General features: G+C 44.6%; 1 protein-coding gene across 7 annotated transcripts in view; it reads left to right on the forward strand.

Annotated features, from left to right (window-relative positions):
- The window catches only part of NR6A1 (nuclear receptor subfamily 6 group A member 1), a 195,281-nt gene that overhangs the window by 147,749 nt on the left and 29,083 nt on the right, over window positions 1-18,449 (forward strand). For 4 of the 7 annotated variants that reach the window (XM_058672567.1, XM_004593576.3, XM_004593577.3 and 1 more), the window contains one exon: window positions 16,375-16,617. In XM_058672567.1, the coding sequence (XP_058528550.1) occupies window positions 16,375-16,617 (243 nt within the window). The remainder of the gene's footprint in view (window positions 1-16,374; window positions 16,618-18,449) is intronic. The other 3 variants (XM_004593578.2, XM_004593579.2, XM_058672569.1) reach the window with 1 other exon arrangement.

Consider the following 18,449-nt stretch of genomic DNA (forward strand, 5'->3'; position numbering starts at 1 on the left):
CCACACTAGGCCCTATCCATATAACTCTTGCAAAGAAAACTTTTCCATACAAAGTCTTATATCCAGCTAGGCTCAATGGCTCAATTAGGAGCTAATCCTCCTCCTTCAAGCACCAGGATCCTATTTGAGCCGGGTTTGTGTCCTTTCTGTTCCACTTCCAACCTGACTCCTTGAATGTGGCCTGAGAAAGCAGTAGAGGATAGTTCAAAGCCTTGGGACCCTGCACCCATGTGGGAGACCGGGAAGAGGCTCCAGGCTCCTGACTTCGAGTCGGCTCAGCTCAGGCCGCTGCAGCCACTTGAGGAGTGAAACAGCAGGTGGAAGATCCTTTCTCTCTTTCTCTCCTTCTCTCAGTGAATCTGCCTTTCCAATAAAATAAACAAATGTACTAAGTACAGTTTTTAAAAATTGCTTTGTTACAGTTTAGTGAGACTACTGCATGGTCTCCTTAAACTCCAGCAGCAGCTTCTGGATGTGTTCAAGCCTCAGCCCTGAGACAGAGCTTTGCTCCTTTCTAGTAAAATCCGTTCATCTTTGCGACCTACTGGCAAGATGAGTACTAGTAGGAGTGTCAAGAGGGCTTTCTTAGGCATAGTGGTGGAGGCAGTCATTCACCGGTCACAGTTCCCACCAGTGTTTCTGTCCCAGGCCTACCTGATAACTGAACCCCGTCCTCTGTCAGGTCGTTGTACATTACCACGTGTTTGCTTCTGTCTGTGCTGCTGCTCCTACTTTAGAGTATCCAGTTCTATTTCACCAGTCTAGCAGATACCAACCAAGCTCTCTTGAAGCGTTTTTGCTCAGAGCCTAGTTAAAAATGAGTACTCCTGTGGCTGGCTGGTGTTGTTTCAGAACAAGTTACGCCACAGGCCGTGACCCTGACATCCCATTTGGATGTCAGTTCCTATCCCCAGCTGTTCTACTTCCCATCGGGCTCCCTGCTTATGTGCCTGGGAGAACAGTGTAGGATGGCCCAAGTGCTTGGGGCTCTGTACTCACACCGCAGACCTGTAACAAGCTCTTGGCTTTGGCCTAACCCAGCCTAGCCCAGCACTAGCTGTTGTGGCCTTTTGGGAAGTGAACTTGGAAATGAAAGATCCTTGTCTGTCTCTCCCTCTTCTTGCAGCTACCTATCGAATAAAAACAAGAATCAGACCAGAAAAAAAAGTGCTATCTCTACCTTTTAGTTTTGTTCTTACTGTTTTCCATTCCTTTGTTATGCTTGATTTGTATGTGGAGCTATTTCCTTCTGCCACACTATGTGCTCCATAGACAAGGAGAGACTACTATTTTTTTCTCTATCCCTAGAACATATGGCCCAATAGGAGGCATCGAGCAGTCACTTGTGAATATCAGTTGAACGGATGAACAATGTGATTTCTAGTTTGGCAGATCAAGTTGGCAGACAAGACCAGAGACTTTGTGCCAATGCCCAGAGCTCAGTAATCAGCTCTCTCTGTCCCTGCCCAACTCTGAAATCCTGGTGAATCAGAACAGTTATCACATTTTCAGTGAAAGTGTTTGTTCTCTGAGGGTAGAAAATGTAGTTGCCATGCCACCTTACCACAGGACCACTTTCTCCAGAATTCTGAAATTGGCTGTGAAAGCAGACATGTGTTTTGTGCATTCCAGTTCTGTTTGCCAAAACGTTGTTTTGTAACTCCTTTCACATATATAAGACAACATAAGTGCTGGCATCTGTTTGCATGCATCACAAAAATCGCAAACGATGAAGCTTAGCAAATGCTTTCGTCATGCTTTACGCTTACAGGATTTTACTCATGTAGCCATTAGAAACAGATGTTCTCAGGCACCAGATTTTACATGAAATATTTGCATGAAACAGACAGTTCCCTTCCTTGAGTGCCTCTTGAGTGGGAGGCGAAGGGCCTTGTCTCTGATCCTGTGGGTCTTGGGAAGTGAACCCAGATGAGAGGAGCGCTCACTTTCCTTGGGGTGTTCTGTCAGTGACCTTGCCTCTCAAGTAAGTAAGTTTTAAAAACCATACTTCAATAAGACGCTGGACTCTATGTTTGGTATATGCTTGCAATGAGGGAATCTCAACTGAACTTGAACTGTGGTTATGCAACAAGGTGGAGGAATCCACCATGGTGGGAGGGTTTGGGGAGGGGAGGGGAGAATCCCAGTACCTATGAAACTGACACATAATACAGTGTAATTAATGAATAAAAAAAAAACACCATACTCATTGTCCTTCAGGTTTCACTTTGATGCTTTTTGCTTTTTGATGATAATTCTCTGGAAAAGCCACTCATTACTCTTTCATAGTTTCCGGTGTCCTGAAGGATACCACCATCCATGTCATGTCCTTAGAGCTCCTTCTACAGCTTCTACAGTTGGCTTCAGATGATTCCTGATAAGAAGTAACAAGATAAATATTAATATCATGCTAAGCCATCATTGAGGCCTGAGCCAGAAGAAAAATCTGTTAATGCTCAAGTTTGTTTTTACGTTTTCAGTTTTTAAAAATGTAGTCTTACTGTTTATATTGAGTGCTGTGTTAGCACCTGCTTGGATTTGCGGACTGTAGTCCCGGCCCTGCCTGTTGCCGCATCTCAGCCTTGTCCATCGAGTGCATAGCTTCATAATCTCTGTGCGCTGACCCCCCTGTATCATACAGCACTATTTCTGTGACTTCCCTGGCATTGCACTGCCCTTGCCCTTTTTCTGTCTGTCCTTGCTCTTTCTGTTCTCTAAATATAGGCTGGGGCAAGGACTTTCTTTAAGGTTTGTAGTTGTCAAGTTTCTTTGGATTATAAGAAAAGCTCTTATAAAACCTAGCTAGCTCAAGGCCTAAATGAAAGTTACCATAAGAAACTGGGGGGTAGGCCTAGTACATGCTGAAATGTTGAAGAGTTGGAGTGAAGGCGTGATAGCTACCAAGTCATTGTGGCCCATCTGCTTCACTTCGTCACATGGTCCCCCTCACCACCCTGCCACATTTAAAACAAAACAAACAAACAAAAAAGCTCTGTTCTTATACAACCAATGATCTCATTGATCACATGCATATTTCCAGCTTTATCAGATGCTATCAATCTCTATATTTTGGGAGTAAATAATTTTTAAAAGGTTTATTGTTATTGGAAAGTCAGATATTCAGAGAGGAGGAGAGACAGAGAGAAAGATCTTCCATCCGTTGATTCACTCCCTAAGTGGCCACAATGGCTGTTGTTGCGCCAATCCAAAGACAGGAGCCAGAGCCTCTTCCAGGTCTGTCACATGGGTGCAGGGTCCCAAGGCTTTGGGCCGTCCTCAACTGTTTTCCCAGGCTACAAGCAGGGAGCTGGATGGTAAGCGGGGCCGCCGGAATTTAAACCAACTCACATATGGCATCCCAGTGCGTTCAAAGTGAATATTTTAGCCACTAGGCTACTTACTCGGCCCAGGAGTAAATGATTTTATTGAGAGTCTGGCATGGTGATGTAGCAGGCTAGTCATTTACCTGCAACTCCAGCCTCTCAGATGAGCTCTGGTTCCTATCCCAGCTGCTCCACTTCAATCCAGCTCCCTGCTTATGGCCTAGGAACGTAATAGAGGATGGTTCAGTTCCTTGGGCTCCTGTTGGAATATGCTTCTGACTCGCAGCTTTAGATCAGCTCAGCTCTGGCTGTTGGGGCTGCTTGGGGAATGAACCCACAGATGGAAAATCTTTCTCTGTCCTTCTATTTATCTGCTTTTAAATAAAAATAAATCTTCAAAAACATAATTTTATTGAACCAGCTTGGGCTAGTGTCTTTTTTTGTCTAAAAACTGGCCAGTATCTGTCTAGTCAGCTTGTTTAGCAAGGTAAACTTTGTGCCTCGCAGGCAGAGCAGTGGCTGGTATCAAAAGGTTTGTGTTAGCTGAGGGAATAGCTTCCCCAGCCCACCCCAATCTGCATCTTCTGTTCTTTTTCCAAGCACTTTCCCCTGGCAGCCTCACTCATGCCTACAGCCTTCCTCCAGGGCTCCCAAGTCCACTCCAGGACTGCATGTTTTGGTGTTCATTGCAGTCCTCCTCGCTTGCCTCTGCCTCAGATAGCGTAGTGCTGCGGCCAGCAAGCCCGTTTACCCGTGGGGCTCTTCCGAGATGCCATTGGACACAGGTCTACACTGAGACTCTGCTCAGCTGAGACTTTTTTTTATTCTTTCCTTTTTTTTTTAATAAGATTTCTTTATTTATTGGAAAGTCAGATATACAGAGAGGAGGAGAGATAGAAAGGAAGATCTTCTACCCACTTATTCGCTCCCTAAGTGGCCGCAGTGGCCAGAGCTGAGCCGATCTGAAGCCAGGAGCCAGGTGCAGGGTCCCAAGGCTTTGGGCTGTCTTGCACTGCTCTCCCAGGCTGCAAGCAAGGAGCTGGATGGGGAACTAGGCCACCAGGATTAGAATCGGCCCCCAGCTGAGACCTCTTTTAAATGATCTTTCCTTCTGCCCCCTCTTCTAGCTCCAGAGTAACACTCTTTGCTACCACTGCATCTTTTTAATTTAGTGTTGACCTACCTTTATTAAAATTGGGAGCTTGATATCTGTTGCCTCCACTACTGTGAAATCCAGGAAGATACAGAGCAGCCCTCAAATATTTACCTAGTAAATAAATGTCAGGATGATTTGAAGCAAGAAGTGCTAATTATTAAATAGAAAATCAGTGTCTACACTTCCAGCTTCACAAATACATATTTATTTCGAGTTACAGTGCCTAGGCACATCATATCTGGTAAAGTGCCTCTGTGTGTCTCTGTGTGTGTGTTTTTTTTAACTGAAAACATTATATTTTCCCCTCAGTTTCAATCTTTATTTATTTAAAAGGCAAGGAATCCTTAAAAGTTCCAGTGAGAGCTGAAATATAACAAAGCAAACATTTTGCAGGTTCTCTTCTCCAACTGGGAAATCTATACTTTTTATTTATTTAAGAGGTTTTTTTTTTAAGTTTAGATTTTACATAGAGAGGAAGAGATAGAAAGAAGATCTTCCTCTGTTGGTTCACTCCCCAAATGGCTACAATGGCTAGTGCAGGGCTGATCCAAAGTTGGGAGCCAGGAGCTTCTTCTAGGTCTCCCATATGGTTATAGGATCCCAAGGATGTGGACCATCCTCTGCTATTCTCCCAGGCTGATTGGGAAATGGGGCAGCCAGGACTGGCGCTCCTTTGGGCTACTGGCACCACAGAGCAGATTAGCCAGTTGGGTCACCCTGCTTGCCCTGGAAACTTCCAGTGAATGTGAAATCTGTTTTCAATCCAAACTGATTGCTTGATTACTAACTGAAAGATCCCTGCATATACGAGACAGGAGGAGCAAAGTGACTGTGTTCTGAATGTTTATTTTCTTGTCCCACTTTCATCTGTGATGTCAAGTGATAAGAATAGCTTTTCCCCTGGATTCATTTCCTCTTGACTTCAGTTAATTGTAACTTGTGAACCATTTCATCCTTGTTTTAAAGCCCAAGCACTCTATGTCATCCATAATATTTCCTTTTGTCTTCCCTCAAGCATTCAATTCATGCCAATCATATGAATTGCTCAGTTCTTCTATTTAATGTCATGCTTTGGAAATGAGAAAATGTATGGTTTGTCATGATGTCTAGAGTGTCACTGGGAACATTTAAGGATTCATTGCTTACTCAGATGAAAAAAAGGAGCTGGTTGAGTATGAGAAACTCCATGTGTGGCCTCAGAAAGGGTTTTGATAATAGTCATTCTACTACAGTGGAGTAAAAAGATGTTTGAAAGAAGTCAGGTGATTTTTGCTTCTGGTTAAATTTTTATTTGTAAATGAAACTTTGAAGCTCTGTATTCCCTATTTCTGTCTGTCTGTCTGTCTGTATTTGTATTCCCTATTTCAAGGTCACCACACCCAAGACCTTCATTTCAGAGGGTGGTAATGAAAAACTGAGTGAAGTCACTTCTTGAAATGTACTACTGATCAAGGATTTACAATTGATAATATAGAAACCCTTTGTTTTCAATCTCCTGTAGCCAGGCAAGCTGCAGATTTCCTTAGTTGTCAGTGTAATTTTGATCAAGTGAGCTGCTGTGCTCTCCGTTTCCTAAATCTGGCGTTCATCACAGTCTGAAAAGCAGGTATTGATAAAAATCAGTTTCCAAAATGTAATTTGTGTAACCAGAGCCCTTGGAATGGGCAAAATGCTCTCGTTGGGGTGGGGAAGCTATTTTTGTAACAGCAGGGCTAAGTGAAGGTATGAGAGTAAGCGGCCTTTCTGTAACAAGTTTTGGCCTGCAGTTCACCCAGATAAACTAGGACTGGTTGCTAATGTAAGGGTCTGTAGTACTCACTTGCAGGATCGCAGGAGTACCCTTTGGTTACCTGTAATAGGATGACTGTACCAGGTGTTCCCCAAGCGCTCACAGAGGCTGGGGCTTTGAAGCAGGAAGCCAGGCATTCCATCTGGTTCTGCCTCCTGAGCTGCAAGGCTGCTCCTGTGGAGTTTTTGTTTCTTGAGAGAAGAATAACAGCAGCAAGGAGGCCTAGTCCTGAGAAACCTGCCTTGTTCAGCATCCTTCTTCTACCCCACCTCCATCAGACATTGTTTGATATAATGGGAAGTCCATTCTCAGGAAGGTAGCCAGGTTGAAACTCAGCTCCATGGTCAGATTACCCTATGAGCTTGGGTGAGTCCCTTTACTTTTCTGAATGCAGGCAATTCACCTTAATCTTTTCAATTAAAGATTGATTAATTTATTTGAAAGGCAGAAGACATGGAGAGAGAAAGAGAGAGATCTTCCATTTGCTGATAGTCTCCCCAAATGCCTGGGACTGAACCAGGCCAAAGCCAGGAGCCTGGAACTCCATCTGGGTCTGTTAGGGGTACATCTTCTGTCCCTTTCTCAGTTACATTAGCAGGGAGCAGTTGAGCAGCCAGAAAACTAGCCCCCATACAGGATACTAGCATTGCAGGCGGTAGATTAACTGGCTGTACCACAATGACTCCTTAGCTTTTTTTTTTCTGAAAAATAAAACACATTTTAAGTGTTTAACTTGTTTTTCTTTTTGAGTAAGTTTTTTTTTAACTGCCTTTTTATTTTTTTTTAAGATTTATTTATTTTTATTACAAAGTCAGATATACAGAGAGGAGGAGAGACAGAGAGGAAGATCTTCCGCCCGATGATTCACTCCCCAAGTGAGTGCAACGGCCGGTGCTGTGCCAATCCGAAGCCAGGAGCCAGAAACTTCTTCCGGGTCTTCCACACGGGTTCAGGATCCCAAAGCATTGGGCCGTCCTGGACTGTTTTCCCAGGCTACAAGCGGGGAAGTGGATGGGAAGTGGAGCTGCCGGGATTAGAACCGGCGCCCATATGGGATCCCGGGGCTTTCAAGGCGAGGACTTTAGCCGCTAGGCCACACCGCTGGGCCCTTCAATTGATTTTTTTTTTTTAAGATTTATTCATTTTTTATTACAGCCAGATATACACAGAGGAGGAGACAGAGAGGAAGATCTTCCATCTGATGATTCACTCCCCAAGTGAGTCGCAACGGGCCGGTGCGCACCGATCCGAAGCTAGGAGCTAGGGGCCTCTTCTGGGTCTCCCACGCGGGTGCAGGGTCCCAATGCATTGGGCCGTCCTCAACTGCTTTCCCAGGCCACAAGCAGGGAGCTGGATGGGAAGTGGAGCTGCCGGGATTAGAACCGGCGCCCATATGGGATCCCGGCATGTTCAAGGCGAGGACTTTAGCCGCTAGGCCACACCGCTGGGCCCTCAATTGATTTTTTTTGAAAGCCTTGGTTCCTGTGTTAATTTTTCAGTTTTTCCAAAATACATTTGACAGGCAAGAAAGGAGAGAGAAAACGTGCCCATCTTCTGGTTCATTCCTTGGTTCTGATTGTTGCCCTAGGCCAGGGACTGGAGTCATGTGCCAAGAACTCAGTCTAGGCCTCCCCTGTGAGTGGCAGGGACCCAGCTATGTGAGCCATGCCCTGCTTCCCCCCACCCCAGGGTTTGCATTAGCACCAGCTGAATTGAAGGGTATGGAGGCAGAGCCAGGACTTGGACCCAGATCTCTAGTACAGGGTTGTGGGCACTTTATAATATTTAAGATGTATTTAGTTTGAAAGCCAGGGATAGAAATTTGTTCCATGGGCAGATTCACTTACCAGAAAGCCACAGTAACTAGGGTTTGGCCCAGTGGAAGGCTGGAGCCAAGAGCTTCTTCCGGATCTCCCATGTGAGCTGGCACAGGCCCATACACCAGCCTCCAAGATTGGGACATCTTAACTGGCATCCTAACCTCTAGGCCAAGTATCTCCCCCCTGTTTATCTTCTTTAAATATGTATGACTTTCTCTTAGTTTAAAAAGAAGAGAGAAGTAGAGATAGTGATCTTTAAGCCACCTATTCACATCTCCAAAATGGCCCAATGGCCAGGGCTGGGCCAGGCCAAAACCAGGAGTGTGGAGCTTCCTCTGGATGTCCCTTGTGGATGCAAGAGCCCAAGCAGGTGGGCCGCCTTCCATTGCTTTCCCAGGCATAGGCATGTCAACAGGGAGCTGGATCAGACACGGAGCAGCCAGGACTCAAACCCAGGCCTATATGGGATGCTCGTTCCACAGGCAGTGGCTTTACCTGTTAGTACAGTGGCAGCTCCAGAGCCTTTGTTTGTTTTTATTGATTACGTTGCATTATGTGACAGTTTTATAGGCACTGGGATTCCCCCCGCCCCTCCCCCAACCCCCCTATGGTGGATTCCCTCACCTTGTTGCATTACCACAGTTCAAATTCAGTTGAAATTCTTTCATTGCAAGCATCTACCAAGCATAAAGTCCAGCATCTTATTGTCCACTTAAGTTGAACAGTTTCTTGGGGAGACCATCTTCCAGAGCCTTTTTTAAAACTGCTGCTTCCTACACAGTGTTATTGAAACAAGATGAATCAGCCACTTACGTGTATTGGAAGACCAAAATACTGAAAGTATGGAGAGAAAGTGTTTCTAAAGGCAGCCAGGTTAAAGAGGTCAGAAGTAACACTCAAATCTGACTCCCTGATCAAGGATCTGGAGAGGATGTTTACGGATCATGTAGAGGGAGCTGGTATGCAGAAATGCTTGCTAGGCAAGTTCTGATTGGAATAGCTGGGAATAAGGCCAGCCAAATGCTAGCAGTGTTTCAAGAGGCCCCCCTAAGAAAGCATCAACGTTTTTTTTATGGGTGGGGGGCTTTTCTTCGGTGGTTAAAATGGTTAAGATGGCGCTAGGGCTTGGGTTACCCACACCTCATAGCCCTGGGTTTGTGGGTTTATGTCTGCTTTGCTGATTCTGGCTTCCTGCTGTTGGGTATGCTGGGAGGCAGGAGGAGATGACTCAGGTGTTTGTGTGGGAGACCTGGATTGAGTTTCCTGTTTCCAGGTGTGGCCCAGCTCTGGCTTGGTCAGTAGATTTAGTACTTGAGGCTTTGTTCTGTTTTCCTGCTTCTCAAATTTAAAATAAGAAAAATAGGAAAACAGCAGAATTTTGTGTTTGAGGCATTAAGGATCCCAGCAAAGGGGGACAGTTTGATATTACTCTTTCATGCCATTCTTTATTTTTTAATAATCTTATTTAGCTGCTTAGGGTACTCACGCCATTCTTTAAATGGATTGTGAGCTATAGCTAACTATTTCTTTGCTGATCAGCTATTTTAACTCTATACTTTTTAATGTTTCTGGTATCTTAAGGGGTTTTTGTTGTTGTTACTTTGGGTTTTGTTTTGTTTTGTTTTGAGAAGCAGAAACAGGGAGAGACTGGGAGAGAAAATTAGCACCCCTTCCTTATTCAGTCCCCTAGTGCCTGCGATTACCAGGGCTGCCTCCAGGAGCTAGGGACTCAGTCTGGAAGCTGGAATCAAGATCTGCTGCCAGGAATTGAACCCGAGCACTCTGATATGAGGCACAGGCATCTCAGTTGGTGTCTGTAGTGTTAAGCCAAATGCCCGCTCCACCAGTATGTGTTTTTTGTTTTGTTCTGTTTTTGCTAACCAGTTCACAGAAATGATTGTCAGTAGATGTTTTGTCCGTACTGTTCATCAAAGAAATTTTCTTTCTTGAAGGTGTATTCTTAGTACCTTTGTCAAAAGTCATTTGGCTATAAATGTGAATTTATTTCTGGGTTCTGTATGGGATGTTAGCACCACAAGGTGGAGGTGGAGGTTTAGCCTGCTGTGCCACTGTACCAGCCCTATTTGACTTTCTTACTTAAAGAATTTGTGGGAGTAGCATGGGGATTGCTTGCTTGATTTCAGCATTTTCAGATGTAAAAATAGATACCGGTTTTCACATGTTGACTTGTCGGGAGCACTGCACGTGTGCCCTAAGATGGCGCTGAGACCTCTCCTCCCTCCGGAGCTTGGCGGTACACAGGTTTTAGGAAGTGCCTTCTGATTGGCCCGTAGCTGCATGCTTAGCGCGTGTGCTACACGTGATCAGAGCCATGATTGGCGTGCCTGCCGCGTGCATCGGTGACCTTTAAGCTGATTGGACTAGGATTGTATTTAGCGGTGGGGGTTTCAGGAAGAAAGGGGGCCAGCACAGGAAGACGGAGACAGAGACGGACGGACGGACTGAGAAGGAGGACAGAGTACGACTGGGACGGACGGACGGACGGACAGACAGAAGACTAGGGGTGACAAGGAGGTTGGGGAATGAAGCAGAGACTAACGGGAGGAAAAGGGAGAAGTCGAGTCGACTGGCTGGGAAACGGACTGGTTGGAAGAATAAAGTGCCTCAAGATATAGAACCTGGAGTGTCGGGTGAATTCTTCTGCGGGACGGAAGACCCCGATATTGACTTAATATTCTATGACTTCGGGCCCGGCAGCATGGCCTAGCAGCTAAACTCCTTGCCTTTAAGGTGCTGGGATCCCATATGGGCGCCGGTTCTAATCCCGGCAGCTCCACTTCCCATCCAGCTCCCTGCTTGTGGCCTGGGAAAGCAGTTGAGGACGGCCCAGTGCATTGGGACCCTGCACCCGCATGGGAGACCCGGAGGAGGTTCCAGGTTCCTGGCTTCGGATCGGCACAGTACCAGCCGTTGCGCTCACTTGGGGAGTAAATCATCAGACAGATCTTCCTCTCTGTCTCCTCCTCTGTGTATATCTGATTTTGTAATAAAAATAAACAAATCTTTTTTAAAAAGTATTCTGTGACTTCACTGAAAATTTATTGTAATAATTTTTGGTGGATAACTTAGGTTTTTCAACATGAAATCATGTGATCTGCGAACAGGGATAATTTAATCTCCCTCATCTTTGGATGCCCTGTATTTCTCTTTATTGCTTTTGCTGAGACGTCCAGAGCTCTGTTGAATGCAAGTGGTAAGCACAGCCATCATTGTCTTTTCCCTTTTATAGGATGAGATAGCCATGGACTTAAACAAAGGCATTATGGTGTTGACGTTTTCTTCAATATGTAACTTTTTAGTGTTTTTATCATGAAGGAACAGTGTATTTTATCTATTGCTTTTTGTTGATTGAGATGAATATATGATTTTTATCTTTTACCCTATTGATGTGAATTATTTGATTTGTTGATTTATATGTGTTGAAAATTCTTGCATCCTTGATATAAATCCCACCTGATATTATGTATAATCCTTCTGATATGGTGCAGCATTCAATTTCTTGGCATTTTGTTAAGAACTTCTTTTGGTTTTTATTTATCTGCTCTGATATTTCTTCTAAGTTGTTTTTGTTTTTCTAGTTCCTTAAGATATATCATTAAGTTGTCCTTTTGAGTTCTTTCTTTTTTTTTTTTTTTTTTTTTTGGAATGAAACCCCTAATACATGTGCATTTGTCTTTCACCCAAACTATCATCTAAACCATAATAGTTCTTTTTGTTATTGATTGTGGTAGGAGAAGTATCTGATACAATTTCAATTTTTCTTAATTTTTGACACATCTTTTGTATTCTAGCATGTGGTCTGCCCCAGAGAATATTCCATCTGCTGATGTCCTGGGAGAATGAGTTCTGCAGTTGTGGCCAGATATTGGGTTCCTTTGACCTATCATATAACTTAACTCTTAATTGTTTGTGGTTTTTGTTTTATTGTTTTTGGTCTGAATGACCTGTCCAGTGATGAAAGTGGGACACAGAAGCCCCTACAAATTGTTGTATTAGAATCTATCATTTTGGAGCCAGTAATGTTTGCTGCATATATTTGAGGATTCCACTCTTGGATACACATATATATTTGCAAGTCTCATTTTTTATTATTGAATTGATTGACCAGTTAATAGTGACCTTCCTTATCTCTTTTATTGTTTTAGAATTTATGTCTTTTATATGACATTATTTTGGTACTCATTTTTTTGTTTCTGTTTTCTTTTTAAGATTTATTTATCCATCTATTCATTAATTCATTCATTCAGAAGGCATATTTACAGAGAGAAGGAAAGACAGAGAGAGATAGATATCTTCCATCTGGCTTCCATCTGAAGCCAGAAGCTTCTACTGGGTCTCCAACATAGGGTACAGGATCCCAAGATTTTGGCACATCCTCCACTGTTTTCCCAGGCCATAAGCAGGGAGCTGGATTAGAAGTAGAGGAGTTGAGACCACAGTTGACTCCATAGGGATGCCACATGCTACAGGCTGGTCAAGGTAGCAGCACCTATCAGCAGGCATGTGGGCCATATCTGGGGGTGGGATGGACTGAGCTAAGCTGCAGCACTCTTGGGTGTACATGAAACCTCAATGGGATACAGAACAGACCAGGCAAGGATGCTGCGCATGGCAGCACATGCAAAACCTGTGGCTGGAGTAGGGCCTGAAGGAGGTTATTGTGGGGCTCCCCAACTAGGCTGTGGCCCTCTATGGTGTGCGTAAAAACCAGACCTGTGGCAATTGGACTGAACTAGGCCACAACACCCACCAGTTCACATGAGACATGGAGCTGGGCCAGGCAGCTGCATCTGCCAATGTGTATGTTGTCTGGTGCAGATGATGGATAGACCGAACCTGACCTTGTACTGGCTGGTGCATGGAGGAGTCCTGTCTTAGGTCATCCCAGGCAAAGTTTCTTGGGGGACTCCTCAGCTAAACTGCTGAACTCAAACACCAGCCACAGAGAAAAATCACGATACCTGTGTTCCAACCTTGGAGTGCATGTGTTGAGACTGAATTTCCTCGTTTGCTGATGCCTGTGCAGTGAACAGCTTACCCAGATTCCCATGAGGAACATGACGGCCAGCTCATCCAGGCCAGCAGAGGACAACTAATGCTTTGTCAGAGAATGGAGCTGGAGCACCTCTGGCCAGGCTTTGCAGTATGTTCCTGTGTCTGTGAATGCACAGTGAGGCGGACTTGGTCAGCCTGTGGACCGTGGAAAGATTTCCTCAACCCTGATGCAATAAATTTGACACCATCTCAGATATATCAAAACCACTCAAATAACACCCTCAGAAAGTTCTTCCTTGCATTGGGATCTCTTAAGACATCATCAGATGACTGTATCCCCAGGTGCTGATGTAGTGTGACAGCAAGTGCTGCTTCTCCCTTTCGTCCATTTTGTACACAGAAGAGAACAAAAAAGGTGAAATATTTGTCCCGCCCACCTTCCTCCATACCTCAATTCTCCCCGCTTTAATCAGAGACCCACATGGGCATGCATTCCTCTCCATTGCATAAGCAATAGTAAAAATAAAATTAAATTTAAAAAATTGGAGAATATGTTATTCTTACTATATGTAATATTTGATATTTCTTGTTGCTGTTTTTTTAAGTCTCAGTTAGTGTTGGTCATTCATTAATTCAACAAATGTACATCTCCACAACAAGAAGGCCCAATGTTACTGTTAGCATCTTTGAGACTTACCTGCAAGATGCATAGGAAGTATGCCACTTTCAAACCAGCATTGTTACAAAAAGGTTGTCAGAAGGTAGACATTTGGTACAGTAGGTGAGTTGCCATCTAGAGAGCTAGCATTGCATAGAAGAGCGCTTGGGTTTCAAGTGCAGCGCCAGTGCGTATTTCAGTGTTCTGACAACACAGATCCTGGGAGGCTGCCGGTGACAGCTCACGTACTTTGGGTCCGGGCCACCCCCGTGGGCTGCTGGCTTTGGCCTGGCACAGCCCTAGCTGTTGGCTTTCAGTGAGCACATCAGCTGATGAAAGCTCTTTGTCCCTCTCTCCCTGTCTCCCTTTTTCTGCATGTCTTGCTCCTTTACAGATGGGCCTCGTCAAAGCAGGAGTCTGGGTGAAGCTCATGCTTGTCTCCACTGTGAGCGTGCAGGGTCCCAAGCACCTGAACCATCTTCCGCTGCCTTCCTGGTCACACTGGTGGGGAGCTGGCTCAGAAGCAGGACGTGGGACTGAAACCAGTCCTCCAGTGTTGGGATTCCGGCACATGCAGGTGCCAGTGTAACTGGCTCCAGCACTTGGATTCTTAAAGTAAAATCCTAGTCAGATAGATAATGAGATTTATCCATGCATCTTTTTGTTCTTGTTTTTGTTACTGCTAAATGGTATGGAGATGGCAACATCCATTTATTTGAGCAGACACGTGTCCGTGGTGCTCTGAAAAGATGTTTCTGGGGTTCTGGACGTAGTTCACATCATTAGTCGTCTTCTAGATGAACCCACATCAGCTACTTTATTCATTCTTTTTATATTTTCCTTTGAATTTAACGTTTCTGCCTCTAAGAACTGATATATGTTCATAGAGACCCTCGCTGAACCCTGGATCCACTCTGATTTTTCTTTTCAAGATTTATTTTTATTTCAAAGGCAGATTTTTACAGAGAGAGAAGGAGAGGCAGTAACAGTGTAATAGAAATAGTGTAATAGATCTCTGGTCTCTGCAGTTTATGCTTGGATTTTTGTCCAGCTCCACCAGCTCTCCTCTGACTTGGGAGAGGTCACCTTTCCTCGTTGGTCTCATCTGAAACCCCTGCTTCTCGGGCCCTGGTTCTTTATCAACATCTCAAGCCTCCAGTTTCTTCTTTACAATGAAAGTTTTATTCATTTGTAAAATGAAAGTTTTATTCATTTTGTTTTTGCTTTGTTTTGTTGTTAAGATTTGTTTGTTCGAAAGGCAGAGTCAGGGAGGGGACAGAACGGTCTATATCCAATGATTTACATCCTAGACAGCCTCAAGTGCCAGGGCTGGGCCAGGCTGGAATCCGGAGCAAGGAGCCTCAGCTGGATCTCCTCCTTGGGCAGGCAGGGGCCTGAGCCCTTGAGACATTTTTGCTGTTTTGCCAGGTGAGCCAGCAGTGAGTTAGGTCAGAAGTGGAGGGATGGAAACTCAGACAAATGCTCAGAAGAAACGGTGATGTTTGTCACATGTAGTGCCTCATCCCCACGCCTGTGTGATTTTAAGGATTACAGGAATCCATGAAGTGAAACCTACCTAGTTGTAGTAGGTGAAATCGTAACAATGAAGAAAAGAAAAATGTGGTCCTTGGGGATAGTGATTAAATGGTTATTTTTCTCACATCTATTTTAGTAAAGCTTTACCTTATCTACTATCTGATAGAACATTGGGGGTTTTCATTTAACATTAGAACATCTCCCTCTATACTAGTCATGGTTTCCAGACACTGTTCCATACTGTATTCGTGAGACTTTGCAGCCGTTCACACCCAGTGCTCTAGAAAATCCTGTCTGGTGTTTGCATGCCTTTTCTTTTTTTCGTTTTTGGCTTTAGGGCCTTGTTTGATTTTAATTTATTTGTAACTATCACGTTGTCTCATGTTTAGCTTGAGCTTCCCGTGTTTTCAAAAATAAGTAAATAAAAAGCATACCCCAGCGAAGATCCAGCAGTATCCTTCCCTTTTTTCTTCCCCTCCAAGCCAAGTAGTTTCATCTAAGTTCACTTAAGAAGGAAGAAAAAAGGAGGACACTAATGCAAGAATGTGGAAATGCGGATTTGTCTGTTGCTGTGGACTCACGTTCAGGAAGTCTGTGCCTAGGGACTGTGGAGTCCTCAAGCACCTCAGCAGTTCCTCTGTCATGTTTGTCATCTTCCCTTTTGCTGGTCATTAGTCTCCTAGCGGCTCTTCTCTGCGCTTGCTGCGTGACTGCAGCTGCCTGCAGTTACCATGCAACTTTGGATGAATGTTAATGTGTCTGTTTCCCTTTCTGGACCAAGAACAAAAAGGGTGTTAGTTTCTTGTACTACTTACATACAGATCACTAACTTGGTGCCTTCACACAGCAGAGGTTCATTCTTCTAATAGCTCTGGAAGCCAGAAGTCGGTTAGAAATGAAGGTGTCGTCAATCACACTCAACCCAGAAGCTCTAGGGAACACCCCTTTCTTTGCCTCTTAAGCTTTCCTCGAGTTGTGACCAGTTTCTGCCCCGTCTTCACGTGGTTTTCTCTTCGTGAATCCGCTGCAGGATTACTTGTTTTAGGAATTACAGGCTCTAACTAGAACATGTTCAGTTTCTGTTCCAGATGATCGGGCTGAACAACGAACCTGCCTCATTTGTGGGGACCGTGCTACAGGCTTGCACTATGGAATCATCTCCTGCGAAGGCTGCAAAGGGTTTTTCAAGCGGAGCATTTGCAACAAACGGGTATACCGATGCAGTCGTGACAAGAACTGTGTCATGTCTCGGAAGCAGAGGAACAGGTGCCAGTACTGCCGTCTGCTGAAATGCCTGCAGATGGGGATGAACCGGAAGGGTGAGTGTTGCTGCTGGTGCGTGGACTGTCCACTGCTCGCCCATCACTTCACCTTTAGCTCCAGTGGTTATGCCGTGGGGTTCCTCATTTTCCTAGTCTACTCTGTAGGCCAAGTCCTATTCTGTATACTCAAAATGATTGAGGTTCTTGCAATCAAGAACCTCCCAGACTAGGTGGTCAGAAGGACAGGAATGATGTTAGAGTGTGAGAGTGAATGCGTAGGCACTATGTGGCAAGACCCCGCTAACCTTCAGGCATTAACTGGGATTAATACACTCCACTAGTTTCTTAAGGGAGATGATGACAGGAAATAGGAGGTTTGGATGAGCAAGCATGAAACAGGAGGCCTTCTGAATGTGATACCACACAGTGTACTAGGGCTCTAGACATGCTTGTAAGTCTGTGTCTAGGTTGATGAAAAGTTTTGAATTTGTTGGGAAGCTTTCTAAGATTCTTGAGTATAAAATGACATCAGTACACCAAATTCTAATGAGATTGATTAATAGGAAAGGTAGATTTGTAGGATGCATTAGGTTAGAGAAAGTGGAAAAGTCACCTGGAAGGGAGGTGTGGGGATCTATAGAAGGAGAGGGAAGGAGCGGGGAGATGTCATGGAGGAAGCTTACCTTCTGCTAGGAGTCAGTAACATGCTGAGTATTGGCCACACTGGAAGTTGAAATTAAGGGTTTGGGTTAAGTGTAATGACCTGGGCTGCTGTTGTGGTACAGTGGGTTAAGCTGCCACCTGTGATGCAAGCATCCCCTATGGGCACCAGTTCAAGTCCCAGCTGCTCTACTTCTGCTCACATATCTGGCAAAGCAGCACAAGGTGACCCAGGGACTTGAGCCCCTGCCACTCAAGTGGAAGACCCACAAGAAGCTGCTGGCTTCAGCCCTGCTCAGCCCTAGCCACTGCAGCCATTTGGGGAGTGAACCAGCAGGTGGAAAATCTCTACCTTTCAAATAATAAATATTTTAATAAGAAAAATAGTGATGACAACACAGGAAAATGAATGTCAGGGAGGATGGGGCCAAAGGTTGGCCTTGGCAGTTCTACATTTGAGGTGCATGACAAGGACACTTGAGAGATATACACCAACAAAGTTAATGTATAGGATTGAAACAGAGGTGGTAAGTCCTGTTCTCGAATAATTTGTGGAGTCGTTGGCACAAAGATAATAGAGTCTTGTCAGCGGGCCAAAATCGCTCGTGGAGACGTGTCAGATACAGAGAGAAGGCCGACAGTTCACATGTCCACCACACGGCACAGCTGTGGGCTTGTTGGAACACCCTTGTTTTACTAGATGCTACACAAATGGCAAAGCAAGGCATTGGAGATGTTGCCGAGTTTGTCCTCTTCCCATCTTCTGACCTCCTGTTTGACTGAGAGCAGTGTACCTCACGTTACCCTGTGTGTGCTTGGGTTGTGGTTTCCTCTTACAGAAATCCTTCCCAGCCACCAATACCAAATATTGTCTTGAGGATTTTCTGTGGTCATCTTCACTTTGCTTTGATTACAGCCTCCATTTTTCTTGTCTTCCTTTAGTTGCTCTCACTGTAAACATTTATTTTATCAAAGCTTAATTATGGGTTGCTTTCTTAAATACTGTTTGGTGGGTTATCCCACTTTCATAGTTGCAGTGTGAAATTCTGAGACTGCTGGCCAAACTTAACACATTTTAGGAAAGAAGAAACTTTATCTCTTAGCCCCTCTGTGACCCGAAGTGGCACATGAGCTGTCCAGGATGGGCTCCACTTCAAGTTCTTTCACCTTCAGAGCAGACAGCTTATTGAAACTGCTTCTTGAAGGGAAACACTGCCACCTCCTGGTTG

Source organism: Ochotona princeps, chromosome 14, assembly GCF_030435755.1.
Source record: "Ochotona princeps isolate mOchPri1 chromosome 14, mOchPri1.hap1, whole genome shotgun sequence".
Classification (NCBI taxonomy): domain Eukaryota; kingdom Metazoa; phylum Chordata; class Mammalia; order Lagomorpha; family Ochotonidae; genus Ochotona; species Ochotona princeps.